Source organism: Salvelinus alpinus, chromosome 8 (assembly GCF_045679555.1).
Source record: "Salvelinus alpinus chromosome 8, SLU_Salpinus.1, whole genome shotgun sequence".
Classification (NCBI taxonomy): Eukaryota; Metazoa; Chordata; class Actinopteri; order Salmoniformes; family Salmonidae; genus Salvelinus; species Salvelinus alpinus.
In genome coordinates, this window is record NC_092093.1 from 25,254,750 (window position 1) to 25,272,903 (window position 18,154).

Consider the following 18,154-nt stretch of genomic DNA (forward strand, 5'->3'; position numbering starts at 1 on the left):
TGTGGGCCCAAAATTTAAGAGAAATAAGCTTTTTGTCCATCTGTAAAATTTCTGGGATCTTTTATTTCAGCTCATGAAACATGGGACCAAGACTTTACATGTTGCCTTTATATTTTTGTTCAGTGCATTAACAATCATTATTTGCATGTGTAACACTAATGCACAAATTCATCTGCAATCAGCTTCTCCTTATGCATATCCTCCTCAGATGCATATCTGTATTCTAAGTCAGATTCACTCCAGATTTTGTATTTAGACTCATTACATCAGTCGTGGTTTTTAGAAAGAATTGTTGCTGCATTCAAATATGGATGCACTGTACCTATAGATGCACGTTAGCACATATGCTAATGCAAAAAATACTTACAAAAAATGTATTCTCATGAACCATTGTTATCCAACTGATCTTTTGTCCTTTCTGTGAAACCCGTTCATTGCTGCTCTATTTGACAGTATGTTTCCTGTGTTTAGGTGTGATGTTGTGAAAATGGTTTTGCATGGATCAGGATCACAAGAGAGAGCACTGACTAATCTTGTTTGTTTGTTTGTTGTTTGCTTTACCTTGCTCTTTCTCCTGCACTTTGCACTGCTCTCTATGCATTCCATCAAATTAAAAGTATTTGACTTGTGAATTAGACAGTATTGCATTTTGCAGACATCATCCTTCCTTGTTCTTTCAGTATGGTGTTTGAAACTCTCCGGTGCAGTTTTGTTGATATGGAACAGGCCAATATTGGGGGAGTTGTTGTGATAGAGTGGTTGTTTGTCAGGAGGGGGTTATTTCTCTCTCTTTGTCTCTCTCTCCCCCTCCTCTCTCCCCCTCCTCCCTCCCCCTAACGCAGGCGCTCTGTGTTCTCCACTGCGGCGGTCTGTCCCATCATCTGAGGCCCAGAGACTCTCCTCTCCAAAAATAACCCCACACCCCCGTCACTGCACGCACCACCATGCACTCAACGCCCCCTCTCACCATTTCTCTCTCCCTCTTCTCTCTCTCTCCCTCGCCCTTTCTCACTTCTCTCACCCACTCTCTTCCTCTTCCCCTTCCTCTCTCTCTCTCTCTCTCTCTCTCTCTCTCTCTCTCTCTCTCTTTCTTTCGTGCTACCACTCTCTCTCTCTCTCTCTCTCTCTCTCTCTCTCTCTCTCTCTCTCTCTCTCTCTCTCTCTCTCTCTCTCTCTCTCTCTCTCTCTCTCTTTCTTTCGTGCTACCACTCTCTCTGTTCCATGCATTTTTTAGCACCATTGGTTCGGATGCAGCTCTAACTGTTCTGGTGTGACGTAAGGGTGTGTGTGGCGGGGGAGGGGGGGGGGTCTATGGGACAAACAATGATTCATAACTCGGGACCCTCCCATGATACTGTTGTGTGGTGTGTAGGGGCGTGGCGGATTTGTCCCTCTCCCTCCTTCTTCCCTCCCTCCACTGTAAAGTCTCTGGGATTTACTGTATTGGTCAAACAGCCTGTTCATCTATCAGCCCACCTGTCATTGGATCTGTCCCTAAGGGAGTGTCTGTGTAAATCCTGCCGCCTTGGAAGTGTACAGAGGGATGGGGAGACTCCCACCCTAGAGAACAACATACCAACAAGCAGTTGGTATGGCAACTGCTTGGCCTCCGACCGCAAGGCACTACAGAGGGTAGTGCTTACGGCCCAGTACATCACTGGGGCCAAGCTCCCAGCCATCCAGGACCTCTATACCAGGCGGTGTCAGAGGAAGGCCCTAAAAATTGTCAAAGACTCCAGCCATCCTAGTCATAGACTGTTGTCTCTGCTACCGCACGGCAAGCAGTACCGGAGCGCCAAGTCTAGGTCCAAGAGGCTTCTAAACAGCTTCTACCCCCAAGCCATAAGTCTCCTGAACAGCTAATCCTGAACATCTATTTAAATGGCTACCCCAGACTATTTGCATTGCCCCCCCTCCATTCAGCGCATGAACACCTGTTCAGCGCATGTGACAAATAACATTTGATTTGATTTGATTGTGGTTATGCTTTTGCTGATCGAGGGAAACGGATACACGTACAGTTTCTCTTATAGAATAACTTGTCTGTCTAGGATCGTTTTCACATTGCCGATAGCAAAAATGTAATTTTGAGAGATTCTCGAGAGACAACACTGTTGTGTAATCTTGTGAAACGTTGACGTCTCGAGCACTACCTCCAGAGGGTGTGCACAACACTTGCCTGACAGTTGCCCCCATCTGAGCAGGGCATTGTAAACACAATTGTCTCGTTGAGATCAACACTCCTACAGTATAAATGGTAATATCATGAAGAGTTGCTTGCTACTAGCTTGTTGAATAGTTTGCAATGCTCAGCCTCCTGGCTGGTGGCTACTGTGACATTTACGGTACTTTTGAGCTGCGAAGCAAGAATGTCAACCGATCCCTCTCTCGGCTTGTGACATTCCCGTCGCTAATGTGAATTGAAAGTGTATGTCATATTATGGAAATTGGAATTTCGGGACGATAAATCTTTTCAGTGAGAATAAGTACAGTACACAGGTCTGGGGGTTGATACTGTCTTTGTTTGGATGGGAATACCTGACACTTGATTTACTGTACTCTAGTTAGTTATTACTGGTTGTTTACACTAGTGATTACCATGCAGGCTGATATTATGGCTTTAGGGAAACAATGTCATTCGCTTTAAAGCGCAGTTTACCAATAAGATTGCCAAGCCTGCTTGTAGCTTTGCTGTTTTGTTCCAGTTTCAGTTTTCTCTGTTGGATTATGCTGGATCATTATAAGTGGTGCCTCATTATGTCTAAAATAATCAGTCTTATGAGACAATAACAACCAATTGAAGGTGTGGTTTCTCCTTTAAAGTTCTAATGTAGTATCCACCAATCCTGGTCCTTGAGGGAGGGAGGGAGGGTCAGAGTGGACAGTTTTTTTGTTGTGTGACAATGGCTCAAGACAGAATAGTACCCCTGCTCTATGCGTCCATATTTTTACCTAGTAGTTAACGTAAGGCCCATCTGTGGACATTGAAGCTTGTTACTTGCATGAAACAGTGACTTCGTTGAGGGTAGAAACACTGATAAATGGTAAAAGAGTGTTTGGCGTAGATGGACTGAAATATGACCCCTGCTTTCTTACTGTTGACTTCCGTCATGTCTCCAGTAATGATGTTTGGAAACGGTTAGGACGAGAAGAAAGTAAAGTAGCAGCATATGAGAAGCAAGCGCCCGACCGGCCATCCGACAAACTAAACTACCATCAAATACATTTTGTTTGTGATTTTGTATCTTTTTACGGATTGAAATTGAATCAGGGAGGACTGGCGACTGGCTGGTGAACCTGCCGTGTATCTCTCTCTCTCTGCTTTTATTTGATCTAATGTTGCCTCTGGCCTGGCGTTTGTAGCACTGAAGGAACGGTGTGTGCCCCTGCCACTCTGGAACAATCGCAGATTGTTTTCCCAAAAAACTCCTCCTTATTGGACAGTGTGTTACACAGAACACTGTAAGACTCAATGATGAGGGCGTTCACTCTGCTTGTGTTCATATTCAGAGACGGTCTAAGGTTAACAAAAGGGTTATTCTACTTTTTGTCTAGATCTTCGAGATGTTTTTCAACATGACAATGCTATAGTCATTCATTGAGATGGGGAGATACAGTGTGGAGGTCTGGTTTGTGTTACTGCCTGGCTCAGATAATCACATCCATGTTTGTTGTATCTGTAGGCTTTACAAAGTCCCCCAAATCTCTTTTCTCACATATGTGTTTAAAGCCCAACCAATCCACGTCACAGGAGATGCTAATCAGAGAGGCTGAAGACCCAGGAATGGAGGAAAGAGGGGGAGGTTTATTATTATCTCAGGGCAGTTCTATGTCAGGTCAATGGGGTCGAGCGCTGGCCAGTGTGGACTGTCTGTGATCCTGTCCCGGTGGGTCCTGGTGGATCCTGGGGGGTCCTGGGGGGAGGGTTGTTGTTGTTTGTCCCTGTGTGTCTATCAACATGGGGGGGCTCCACTGTAGCAGCCGTTCAGTGGAGGTGCAGGAGTGGGGGGGGGGGGGTGAAAAACGGACAAATCGTGGGAGGTATAGACTGACAGGGTTCATAGTTCGGTGGGGGGGTTTGATTGACACAAAGACAGGCCGCTTGTTGCTTTGGTCTAAACATGAACCTGGTGGGACCTATTGGCCCTGTCCAGATACAGATAAAGACAGGTGTACACACAGAGAACATATACAGTACGTCCTCCCCTTCCTCCCTCAAACACACAAACAAACAACCAGGCCTAAGATACTTTCGTTTGTGTAGGGGGAAGTGTGGCAGGGGCTTGGTGTCTGTGGTTTTCTATGGCTCATGTTGGGTCGTGACTTTGCTAAGTATCACAGTACTGCAGTATTATGATTTGACATTAAACAATATAAATACAACTGTTTATGAGGCATCTGGTTTCCTTCGCCTCTCGTCATGTTTAACAAAGCTCTTAATACATCTTCAGGACACTAAAGCTAATTGTCAAGTTACTCAAATCACCTTCTAACTTCTACTTCTTGCTGTAAACTTCCATATCCCTGCTATCTTGTACCCCAAATCACCCCAAAGCTCAACATAGACAATACAATACCTCTATTGGGTTTATGTTACCCTCTCTGCAGGCTATTTGAGGCTGACCACCATTCACACATTTCAGGGTTTGTTTGAGGAGACATAAGTGATTTTCTGTAATGGTGAATTAAGTGATATTTGTGGGAGAATGAGTTAATTGTTCCATTTGTCTCAAAGCAAGAGTCTCTCTGTCTATCTGAATGAGCTCAGTCAACATAATCAAATTGGCTGCAAAAGAGTTGGATAATGATGGACTGAATGAGGACCTTGTCTTATATAAGATGTGAATGACTTTCTGAGAGCAAACTGGATAACTTAGTAAGTTGTCTTCTCACTCTCATCTCTTTACACTCTATCTTCTCAGTCAAAGACTTCTCCCTCCCTCCCTCCCTCCCTCCCTCCCTCCCTCCCTCCCTCCCTCCCTCCCTCCCTCCCTCCCTCCCTCCCTCCCTCCATCCATCCCTCCATCCACCTTCTCTACTCTTTCCATCATAGTTTTCCATCTTAACTCCCAATAGGTAATTTTGTCGACCTCTGCCCGAGTGTGTATGTTTTGTGTTTTCCATATATGGCTAATGTTGTCTGACTACAGCTGGAGTACAGAAACAGATATGATGATAAGACTGAGATGTCTTATTTAAGATACTGTTTGAAGAGGTAGAGAGACAACACAGGCTATGGGAAGCCCAGTTACGTGAAAGGACATAACTAGATCATGTAGACTGGAGAGACCTGCAGATAGCTCAGAGAAGTACACTTGGTTATACTGCATAAAAAATTGCATTAATACATTTAACATCAGATGAAAAGTCACCGAATAGTGACATTACAGAATCATGTTAGCTAGTTATGCTAGATGTAATTTACTGAGTTACAGCAGTTTATAGAGCTGTATTGGACTAAATAAGACGCAGAGTTTATATCATCTAGCTTCTGTTAGGTTTGCTGTTACTGAGCCATGCTAGTATAATCTAGGTTTTTTATTGATGCTCTCTGTGCCAGATTGTAACGCTGCCATAAGCAGAGGGCCAGTAGATCACACGCTACACACAGTGTTACCACAACAAACAGGTAAACAACAGCAGGAACACACACAAAACACACACACATATACACACATTCATGTGCACGTGCATACACAGATACACTCACACACACATACGCATGGCACGGCAAACACTCCCACACGGACACACAGGCGCACACAGACACACAAACACACACACTCAGAGCTGGAGAGAAGGAGAAAGTGAGAGAAAGAGAGCGTGAGAGAAGAGACTAGGCCAGGGGTCCCGCTAGTCTTTGATCCCAGGTATGTTATGAATGTAGGGGTCAGGTTTAAAAGATGTGTGCTGGAGGTTAGGAGACATTAATGGAGCAGGGAGGGGTGGTGGCAGATAGACATGCCCACTAAGAGATGACAAACGTGGGGGAACTAAACTCACAGCCCAGGACTCCAGCGTGTTCAGGTTTTTGCTTGCTTAACACAACGAAACATTCAGATCCTCTGGGGGACTCTGATTGAGATGGACTTGTCCCTTGCCACTTTCCTCACCTTCTGTCTACTTGTCTCCTCTCCTTCCCCTAATATCTCCTCTCCCCTCCTATCTCCTCTTTCCCTCTCCTCTCCCCTCCTATCTCCTCTTCCCCTCTCCTCTCCCCCCCATCTCCTCTTTCCCTCTCCTCTCCCCACATATCTACTCCTCTTTCCCTCTCCTCTCCCCTCCTATCTTCTCTTTCCCTCTCCTCGCCCCTCCTATCTTCTCTTTCCCTCTCCTCTCCCCACATATCTGCTCCATTTTCCCTCTCCTCTCCCCTCCTATCTCCTCTTCTCCTCTTCCTTTGTTCATTTCCCATTTTTCCTCCACACCCTGTTGCTCTCCTCTTCTTCTCTCCTCTCTCCACTCTGGGACTCTATCCTCACCACGAGGTCAGAGAGCACGGGGTTAACTGTCCTAAATGAACTAATAAAGACCCCATCACTGTCTGATTTAATCTGTGTGTGTGTGTGTGTGTGTGTGTGTGTGTGTGTGTGTGTGTGTGTGTGTGTGTGTGTGTGTGTGTGTGTGTGTGTGTGTGTGTGTGTGTGTGTGTGTGTGTGTGTGTGTGTGTGTGTGTGTGCCTACAGTTTTTATGTTTGTATAAATGGGTGTGTTTAATCATAAATTGACTGCAGCATAGTGACATTGAACTCTCACTTTGTCTTTTGAGCGGTTTGAGTTATATGAGTGAGGGCACAAGGTTAGCTCTATACTGTAGAAGCTCACCAGCTATCAGGTCATCTACTGTTCTATGGCCTGCTTCTCCAGCTGTAAGGCCTGTAGTACCGTCACTTTAAGACATGTCTGTAAATCTCTGATTAAACAACAGTATTGGTCAGATGGGGTGAATGGTGGTTTATGGTGCAGGCTGTTCTTGTAAATGTCCTCTGTGTAGTGCTCTGTTACTAATTCTCCCCTGGGGTTGGATGAAATATCTAGATGTTGAATCATCAGAGCCCCTCTTACGATAAAATGTCTTGTCTTAGCCTATGTTGGGTGGAGGGGTAGGAGATCTTGAAGGGAGGTGGGAGGTGTTGTCTGATCCGGTAAGGGAGTGTGTCACAATAACAACCTTTTGACGGAGGGAGCCTTGGAGTAGTCTCGTCAGGGTCTCTTTCTCTGTCTAACTGTATGTCTTCATCATACTGACTAAAGCTGCAGCGAGATGCCTCAGGTAGGGTTACATGTGGATTCACGTTAGAGTATAATTGGGTTTTCTGGGGTCAGGAGTTGCTTTGAAGACAGAGGGAGGCAGTGAAAAGGGAGAGAGAAGGGTGGTTCGAAATGTGTACAGTATTTATATGAATTAATATATTATGTCTGTAAAATGGGAGTTTTTTTATTTTTATAAAGATGATAAAAAATGTAATAAAAATGCTAGAGGTGTAATTAGACACCTCCCTCCCTCCCTCCCTCTCTCCCTCCCTCTATGGGGTGGAGGGGTGTCTGTAGGCTAGCGCTCTGTAGAGTAATTTAGGGGACAGCAGCATGTCTGTCCTGGAGCCTCTGCCTCTGCAACAACGGGACAGGAGATGAAGAGAGGAGGGGAGGAAAGGAAGGGGGTAAAAGGACGAGTAGAGAAGAAAATAAAGATGGGTGGACTCCACCTCTATCCTAAAGTGAGAATAAAGAAAGGAGTGGGGGAAGAGAGAGAGAGAGAGTAAGAGAGAGAGACAGAGAGAGAGAGACAGAGAGAGAGAAACAGAGAGAGAGAGAGACAGAGAGAGAGACAGAGAGAGAGAGACAGAGAGAGAGAGAGAGAGAGAGAGACAGAGAGAGAGAGAGAGAGAGAGAGAGAGAGAGAGAGAGAGAGACAGAGAAAGAGACAGAGAGAGAGAGACAGAGAGAGAGAGAGAGAGAGAGTGAGAGAGAGAGAGAGCGAGAGAGAGAGAGAGAGAGAGAGAGAGAGAGAGAGAGAGAGAGGGTGGCAGGTAGACTAGCAGTTAAAAGAGCGTTGGGCCAGCAACCAAAATGTCGCTGGTTCGAATCCTGAGCCGACTAGGTGAAAAATCTGACAATGTGCCATTGAGCAAGGCACTTAACCCTAAATCCCTGTAAGTTGCTCTGGATAAGAGTGTCTCCTAAATGATTCAAATGTAAAATGTAGAGGGGGAAAGGTGGATGTGGATTGGGGAGGACAGGAGATTTTAGGAGAGAGTATAGTCAAAATGGGAGCTTTTAGTAAGTACATGTGTCTTGTGCCTTTGTGTGTACAGAGTAAAGAGGTACACAAGCCTGTTGGTCAAGCAACCCCCCCCACAGACCTAATTTCACACCTTCCTGCTAGCTAACCTTGTGGCTAACGCTAACGACCATATGCTCAAAGGAACTCACACGCACACACACACACACACTAAACTCAGTCAGAAGGTTGCAGGGCTAGGACGCTGTACAGTACAGGATATTCTCATACCCTCTATAGTGAGGAGCAGATGTACAATTGGCTCTGGCACATTTGATCCCCATCAATACATACAATTGGAATACTTGTGGAAGGAATCCAAAAACAGTGTATGCATAATTGATGAGGAAATGTCTTCTGTGTGAAACCTCTTATCAGACAGATCTGGATGACTGAGACTGTCTGACAGTTTCTAGCCTGGAAGACCTGTGAGTTACAGAGAGAGAGAAAGTTGAGTAAGACAGGGCTCCAGAACCCTGACCTCTGACCTCTTATCTACTGTCAGAGGGAAGGCATCTCAGGACCCCATGCTGTGTGCGTGTGTGTTTCTGTTGTAGTAGGCACAGTCTTATTATACAACCCCTAAACCCTCTCAGGCATCCTAAACACTCTAGCCATCCTTCTAGGAACTGTATGTCTTCAGAATGACCCCTGGGAGAGCTTGTGAGGGAGAGAAACATCGAGCCTCTGACCATGTATCTCAGAACATTGAGAATGGAGCCATGGCGTTTCTAACACCCCTCAAAAGCGGTGGTATTTTTTATAGGGGTGAGGTAACATGAGGACATGAATAGGGAGTGTGGGGAGTGAACCTGGAGGGGTTGAGGTGAGAGCAAGGATTGGTAAGGTGAGTGGATTTGGAAAGAGAGAGAGGTGTGGGTCTGGTTGCCCCTGAGGAGTCTTGTGAAGAGGGCACGGAATTCTGGGAATGCCAATCATGAGGTAGGCCAGAGGGGGCGGGGTCACTAGAGGTCAAAGGGGCACCTGCTGGTCTCTACTTAAAGCTGATCATCGGGCCCCTGAGGACTTTAGAGGCCGTGAGTTAAACTACAGGAGCGACTCCATCTCCCATTCAGCAGAGATCTATTTCCTCATGTTCATAGTTTCCTATGAGTCTCCACATTAAACTGACCTGCCAGTTTGCTTGGCCCTATTTCACAGTCTCATTCCCTTCTCATTTCTCAATCTCTCTCTGGCTCTCTCACCTCCCTTCTCCCTATTTTCCTCTCTTTATCTCATTCTCCTTCTCGTCCTGTTGCTCTTCCTTTCTCTCTTTTTTCTCATCTTCTCTTTGTTGTGGCCAACTTACATCAGCTTGTAAGAAAGAGCTGTTTGTGATGGCCCTCTCTCTCTCTCTCACCCCCCCCTCTCTCTCTCTCACTATCCCTCTCTCTCTCCCTCTCTCTCTCTCCCCCTCTCTCTCTCCCTCTCTCTCTCCCTCTCTCCCTCTCCCCCTCTCTCTCTCTCTCTCTCTCTCTCCCTCTCCCTCTCTCTCTCTCCCTCTCTCACTCTCTTTCTCTTTTCTCAGCCTTTCTGTCTAGTTCTATAACAGATCGTCTTTCAGGGTTTTCCTGGAGAAGTCTCAGCCGTTGGGAATGGGACACTGACTCAGGGCTCCATTAGTTATATCAAGGTCTCCATAGGGAAAGACTGTATTAAAGTATCCACAGCCCCAGCCCCAACCCTAGCACCATCCCCAGCTGCAGCCCGCTGCCAAAGATCTGTTGGGACTCTGATGCCGTGATGAGGGCAGAAAGAGATAGTGTGTCTGTCTGCCCGTGTATCTTGTTAGCGTAGTAGCATGAAACAGATGTGGGAAGGCGTGTACTGTAGCTACTCTGTTATGAATTTGACATGATGTGCCATTAGTTGAATGGAGGAAAAACCTTTTTATGGTTTGGCTGCTGTCTTGACATGACAATGATTGGATTGAATAGTGTGGGAGACTGTGTTTTGTTACTGATTAGTATCTCTGCTATAGTGTATTATTGTTGGAGCTATCTAACAGTGTAATGTTTCCTCTCTCTCTCTCTCTCTCTCTCTCTCTCTCTCTCTCTCTCTCTCTCTCTCTCTCTCTCTCTCTCTCTCTCTCTCTGTCACTCTGTCACTCTCTGTCTCTCTATCTCTCTCTCTCTGTCTCTCTCTCTCTCTCTCTCATGCACTCTCTCTCTCTTTCATGCACTCTCTCTCCTCATCAGCTCCAGCAGACGAATGGACAGATCTCCATCTCCAGTTTGATTGGGAAGGTAGACGAGCAGACAGAGCTCCATGGCCACTCAGAGGACAACACGCTAACAGAGGAAGGTAAGAGAGACAGTTGTATATTCACTATCTATCTATGTGATTGTGTTTTTGTCTGTGAACTAGTGTTTATGTATGGAGTGTCTGTGTGCTTTCGATGTGCAGATGGGTGGGGGTGCGTGTTTGTGCTTGTGTGTGTGTGTGTGTGCGTGAGAGGGAGAGAGAGAATGTGTGGTATGGCCCCTGACTGACACAAAAACACCCTGCCACCCATGTTCAGCCTCTGGCCCTACAGCTATGTCCTCCTGAGAGCCTCTTGATCCTTCACTAATCTCTCTGTCAACACTGAAGGGACACCTACGCAGTCTCTTATTGTAACAGGTTGCTCACACACTCACATATCCAACATACGCAACACACATCTGGACTGCATGGAGGCTCCGAGGAGTTGTTCTAGGTAATCCAATGTAAGACTGTGTGCAGACATGCCTATCCACTTAAAGTAGCCTAACAGTAATTTGTCTGTGGGGTCTTAAAACTAAAGCCAGGTAGAATTCCTCGCTCTCAAAGCTGAGTTTCTGTGGTTGGCATCTGGAAGATAGGGAGGAGACATACAGGAGTGCGGAATGCATAATAAATAAATAAAATCTACATAATCAGTAACTGACCAAACATCATTGGGTTGGGGGCCATGTTTTTCCATCGATATCAGATTAATTTTCCCAGCGTTGTCATGGAAACAAGCCTAAACTCTCCGCCGTCCTGCTCTGGTTCGCCGTCTCCCTCTGTGTGTGTTTGTTTATTTACTTTAATGTTCCTACGTGGTCTCCCTCTATCTGGGAGGGCTGCAGGAGCACGTCTTCCCTACCTAAATATTTAGCAGGCCGTGACCTGGCTCGGCACAAAGGGACCCGCACCGTTTAATAACTCTGTTCAGCCAGGGGAAGGAGTAACTCTATACTACTTTAAACAGACAGATATGTCACATACCACACCGTCAAAAAGCCTGTTTAATAACCTATTTAATGAAGCGATTCTGTACGTTTACAGAGTAACCGAATACCCCTCAGAACAGAGAGATATGGTATGTACGTAGAGAATGATTTGATGAGATGAGCCCTATTCTATATGAATGTACTGAAATCTAATTTAATTCTGTAGATAGTCCTGTGGAAATGAGGAGGGTTGAGGTGAAAACATTCACAATGGAAAATATACATTTTCCGTAAGTTACTTTGATAGGTTTCTCATAAGTAATAAGTATATATTAAATGTGTCTTCAACCATGATGAAGATTGAAGGAATCCTCTTAAACATATAACAAGAGTGTCAAACATACGGCCTGTGGGCCGGATCTGGTTAGGAAAAAAATCTAGAATTGACTGCTAAGAATTGTACAAAAAAATCATACGTCACTCTGGACCTCGTTGAAGAACGAACGAATCCCCTGGGGCAAAATTTGTTTGACACCTCTGCTTTAAAACATTTGGCTGAAATGATACAGCCTGTGGCCCTTCAGGCCCACACACCTCCTGTATGTAGTGATATACCCCTTACATACCAAGACGTTTTGCTGCCAATTTGACCATGGCTCCAACTTTTTGCCGCCTTTTCTTATATCTGAAAGGTATTGCTCATACCAAAGCCTGTACTTTTATTTCCACTAACTGAGGTAGTCATGAATGCGGTAAAGTTCTGCCTAGGGCTTAGTATGAAACGTAGCCATACTGCTCTTAAGAAAACAGTGCATGCATAGTGGTGGGCTATGCAAAGTAATGTTGCCAAGTGATTTGCCTGGCAAAGTTTAGAACTGCCATGATGATGGTAACAGCCTGTAATGGGCGCTGCCTAGCAACCATCATGTAACGGCTTTCTTCCTGGGATGAAGGAGAGGAGGACCAAAACGTAGCGCGGCTAGTGTTCAACATAATTTAATAAAGATAACAACGTGAACACTACAAGTAACAAAACAATAAATGTGAAAACCGAAACAGTCCTAGCTGGTGCAGAGAAACACAAAGACAGGAAACAATCACCCACAAACAAACAGTGAAAACAGGCAACCTTAATATGGTTCCCAATCAGAGACAATGACAAACACCTGCCTCTGATTGAGAACCATATTAGGCCAAACAACAAACCCAACATAGAAACACAAAACATAGAATGCCCACCCAGCTCACGTCCTGACCAACTAAACAAAGACTAAACAAAGGAAATAAGGTCAGGAACGTGACACATCAAGAGCTTAACCACATCTGGATGGATCCGTAAATATTTCCTGCGGAAATGATTATCACTGAATGACGGAAATATTTCAATGAAGTAGGCTAATGTAATTAAAGGCATGTATCAAATGATTGCTTACTGACACTCCCAAAGTTATTTGAAGCGATAGCCTACCGGTTTGTTGTCAACTACATGATAATTATAGCACAGTTTTGATTGGGACAGCGCCATCGCGCTGCTTTGCATGTGGAAACTCGTCTTGATAAATCAATCAATGTCAGATCCTTGTTTTCACTGAATCTCCATTTGGATATTTGGTTACAGTTAGGCGGGTGAAATGTTGAGCACTGTTCATGATCAACTTTAGTCTCGTTGGCTCATTTATAAGCACTATGACAGGAGTGTCACTCAAGTTGTGTGGAAAAAATATTATTTCTATTTTATTCTGTAATATTTAATTGTATTCTTAAAATACTGTGTGTGTGTGTTGACTGTGATCAGGGCAGGGAAATGTGGGTCTTGTCTGTTTAATGAACAAAATAACAAACTATATTTCATTTGCATGGAGCAACCATGTAGCCTAGGCTGCACAGACCAGTAGCCTAACATAATTCAACTCAAAATATTATATTCTGTTCTTTTGAAAATACATTTGATTAGTCTTATAATGTTTCTTAGGACCTGCCTAAACAAATAAAACAAGTATTTCTTTGTGATGGTGTATATTCAATGAATTTACTGAAATAGATGCCCACCCACATCGACACACATGTACTCCCACTCTTTAACTTGCCAGCATGTGCACGGGAGGTAGAAAAGGCTTATGCCGGCAAGAATGTGGTCAAATTGAGCCTGCTTGAAAAGGGGTCATATAAACATTGCCCAGTGTTTTTTAACAGGCAACATACCGTAAATCCTATGTGAAAAGTGTAATAGATAGCTCTGCTTGTAACGATACATAGATATATGTGGGTTTATCTGCTGTACTGCACCAGGCGGGAGGGAGGACCTTTGAAGTCTGAATGTCTACTCCATGGTAGCAGGAGAAGATAGTCTGTAGTCTCTGTGGTAGTAGGAGAGGATAGTCTGTAGTCTCTGTGGTAGTAGGAGAGGATAGTCTGTAGTCTCTGTGGTAGCAGGAGATGATAGTATGTAGTCTCTGTGGTAGCAGGAGATGATAGTATGTAGTCTCTGTTGTAGCAGGAGAGGATAGTCTGTAGTCTCTGTGGTAGTAGGAGAGGATAGTCTGTAGTCTCTGTGGTAGCAGGAGATGATAGTATGTAGTCTCTGTGGTAGCAGGAGAGGATAGTCTGTCATCTCTGTGGTAGTAGGAGAGGATATTCTGTAGTATCTGTGGTAGTAGGAGAGGATAGTCTGTAGTCTCTGTGGTAGTAGGAGAGGATAGTCTGTAGTCTCTATGGTAGCAGGAGAGGATAATCTGTAGTCTCTGTTGTAGTAGGAGAGGATATTCTGTTGTCTCTGTGGTAGCAGGAGAGGATAGTATGTCGTCTCTGTGGTAGCAGGAGAGGATAGTGTGTAGTCTCTGTGGTAGCAGGAGAGGATAGTATGTAGTCTCTGTGGTAGCAGGAGAGGATAGTCTGTAGTCTCTGTGGTAGCAGGAGAGGATAGTCTGTCGTCTCTGTGGTAGTAGGAGAGGATAGTCTGTCGTCTCTGTGGTAGTAGGAGAGGATAGTCTGTAGTCTCTGTGGTAGCAGGAGAGGATAGTCTGTAGTCTCTGTGGTAGCAGGAGAGGATAGTCTGTAGTCTCTGTTGTAGTAGGAGAGGATAGTCTGTAGTCTCTATGGTAGCAGGAGAGGATAGTGTGTAGTCTCTGTGGTAGCAGGAGAGGATAGTCTGTAGTCTCTGTGGTAGTAGGAGAGGATAGTCTGTAGTCTCTGTGGTAGCAGGAGATGATAGTATGTAGTCTCTGTGGTAGCAGGAGAGGATAGTCTGTCATCTCTGTGGTAGTAGGAGAGGATATTCTGTAGTATCTGTGGTAGTAGGAGAGGATAGTCTGTAGTCTCTGTGGTAGTAGGAGAGGATAGTCTGTAGTCTCTATGGTAGCAGGAGAGGATAATCTGTAGTCTCTGTTGTAGTAGGAGAGGATATTCTGTTGTCTCTGTGGTAGCAGGAGAGGATAGTATGTTGTCTCTGTGGTAGCAGGAGAGGATAGTGTGTAGTCTCTGTGGTAGCAGGAGAGGATAGTCTGTAGTCTCTGTGGTAGCAGGAGAGGATAGTCTGTAGTCTCTGTGGTAGCAGGAGAGGATAGTCTGTCGTCTCTGTGGTAGCAGGAGAGGATAGTGTGTAGTCTCTGTGGTAGCAGGAGAGGATAGTATGTAGTCTCTGTGGTAGCAGGAGAGGATAGTTTGTAGTCTCTATGGTAGCAGGAGAGGATAGTCTGTAGTCTCTGTGGTAGCAGGAGAGGATAGTCTGTAGTCTCTATGGTAGCAGGAGAGGATAGTCTGTAGTCTCTATGGTAGCAGGAGAGGATAGTCTGTAGTCTCTGTGGTAGGACTAGCAGTATATCAATTCTTTGCTTGTTATTTAATCGATCCTTCTCTATTTTTCCTGTCTTACACAAAAGCTGCTACCTAGTCTAGAGAAAGGGAGGAAGGGAGAGAGGAAGGAAGGGAGGGAGGATGTAATGGAGGGAGGGAGGCCTTGCAGCACTGGTTTACCTTCACCGGGAGCTGATAAAATAGCAGAAGGTTTGAGGGAAACAGAAGCAGGCATTCCTGTGATAACACAACATCAGAGAGAACACCCCAGCTCCACACATCACATCATAGGAGACCGACTCTACTCTTTACAGACCCCACACACTCTGTCTGACCAAACTAGGCTATTTACAATGTAATCGGAGCAGCCTAATACAGACCAGCAGCATACATCTAAACTAGTATATAGACCAGCACAAACCATAATAACACATACCAGCTCATACCAGTTTATTGATCAGCACCAAGCAAAGAAAATATGAAGTGATGCTTTTGTTAGCATATCTCTTGTACCCACACACTGAAGTTGTAGAGTTACCTGCCCCAAAACTGATCATGACAGAGACAGTTGAAACCCAGCTCAACTCAAACAGTGGTCACTGTGACTGCTTGCAACCTCTCTCTAGTCCCTTACACTTTCATGTCTCAGAGGAAAGACAAAGGGAGAGGAACGGAAGAGGGGAGCGTGTATGGGGCCAGATTCATCCTTCCTGTAGTAAGGCTTGACCTCACCGCCATTTATGGGAGGTCTTCACTTGGACAGACCTAACATTGGCTATGGATGGAGGCCTTCAGACCAATGTACAGAAGGTGACTGTGACTTGACTAATAGTTTGATAAGTCACAGCAGAAGGACATTTGTAGAGTCCTGGTTTTGTGACACAACGTTTACCTCAGAGGATTACAGAGAAAGGAACTAAGTAAATATTACATGGAGCTATGGAGGACTAGGCCAAAATAGCTCTCTAGGAGAAAGAGAGAGACCAAGAGAGAGATCTAGAGAGAAAGAGAGACAGAGAGACAAGGGAAGAAGGAGAGAGAGGGACAAATCCGCCACACCCCTACACACCACACAACGGTATCATGGGAGGGTCCCGAGTTATGAATCATTGTTTGTCCCATAGACCCCCCCCCCCCCCCCCGCCACACACACCCTTACATCACACCAGAACAGTTAGAGCTGCATCCGAACCAATGGTGCTAAAAAATGCATGGAACAGTGAGAGAGTGGTAGCACGAAAGAAAGAAAGAGAGCGAGAGAGAGAGAGAGAGAGAGAGAGAGAGAGAGAGAGAGAGAGAGAGAGAGAGAGAGAGAGAGAGAGAGAGAGAGAGAGAGAGAGAGAGAAAGGAAGAGAGAGAAAGGAAGAGAGAGAAAGGGAGATAGGTAGAGAAAGAAAGAGTGAGAGAGAGATGGATAGATAGATAAAAGAAGGGGTGACAGAGAGAGTGAAAATGAGTGTGTGTGTGTGTGTGTGTGTGTGTGTGTGTGTGTGTGTGTGTGTGTGTGTGTGTGTGTGTGTGTGTGTGCGTGTGCGTGTGCGTGTGTGTGTAACTGTAGTTCCCCTCCAAGCTGGATTGACTCAGTCAGGCATGGCCTGGAACGGCTGCTCTGCTGTGCTGTGGGAAGGACGTTAGTAGCGTTGCCAGAACGTTCCATCACCCCTCTGGAAGGGACCTCTCCCCTCGGCCTTTGCTTTAGCAATGCTTCTCCTCTGCCAATACAACCCCTGCTCCCTCCAAACTCTCTGTACACTAGACTAGCTAACATAGCAGCAATCATGCAAGCCAGCCTCCAGCCTTTTCCTGTTGTTATTTTGCCAGTTTGTTTCACTTATTTTCCAATTGATGGAACTCATTTTTGTGAGAATTTTTTTTCTTCTCAGTTAAGTGGCTTTTGTTCCACCAACATCTGTTTGTACGCATGATTTTGGATGAATATTCAGTGTTGGTTTGTGTGCTATTGTATGCACAAACACTGTATCCACAGATGTCCGCTATGAAGAGGACTTACAACACTACAGAAAGCCAGTGAGTCCAAAGGAAACTATTAGGGAATACAGGGTCCAAACATTTCAGCTCTTAAATGCCCAGAGTTCATAGGGGCAGACTTTAACTGAATTACCCCTTTATCTACACAGTACATTTTACACAGTCATTTGTCACAGAACATTTGTATTAGTATTTATTAAGAATCCCAAAGGCAGCAGCTGCTCTTCCTGGTGTCCAGCAACATTAAGGCAGTTCTAGAATGCTTAGATATAGAGGCCCACGCCTGGATTCCGTGGGCGGCAAGGTAAGGACATGTAAATAGAGGAAGAATCTTTTGGAATGTTTTTTTTAATTTTATTTAACCTTTATTTAACCAGGTAGGCAAATTGAGAACACGTTCTCATTTACAATTGCGACCTGGCCAAGATAAAGCAAAGCAGTTCGACACATACAACAACACATAGTTACACATGGAGTAAAACAAACATATAGTCAATAATACAGTGAAAAAAAATAAGTCTATATACAATGTGAGCAAGTGAGGTGAGATAAGGGAGGTGAAGGCAAACAAATATATGTATAAATAAATAAAAATATAAAAAGGCCATGGAGGCGAAGTGAGTACAACACAGCAAGTAAAATAAAAACTAAAAAAACACTGGAATGGTTGGTTTGCAGTGGAAGAAAGTGCAAAGTAGAGACAGAAATAATGGGGTGCAAAGGAGCAAAATAAATTAATAAATAATACAGTAGGTAAAGAGGTAGTTGTTTGGGCTAAATTGTAGATGGGTTATGTACAGGTGCAGTAATCTATGAGCTGCTCTGACAGCTGGTGCTTAAAGCTAGTGAGGGAGATAGGTGTTTCCAGTTTCAGAGATTTTTGTAGTTCGTTCCAGTCATTGGCAGCTGAGAACTG

General features: G+C 44.8%; 1 protein-coding gene across 1 annotated transcript in view; it reads left to right on the forward strand.

Annotated features, from left to right (window-relative positions):
• The window catches only part of akap12b (A kinase (PRKA) anchor protein 12b), a 58,604-nt gene that overhangs the window by 17,442 nt on the left and 23,008 nt on the right, over positions 1–18,154 (forward strand). Inside the window, exon 2 of the mRNA XM_071413098.1 lies at positions 10,480–10,585. Coding sequence (XP_071269199.1) covers positions 10,480–10,585 — 106 coding nt within the window. The remainder of the gene's footprint in view (positions 1–10,479; positions 10,586–18,154) is intronic.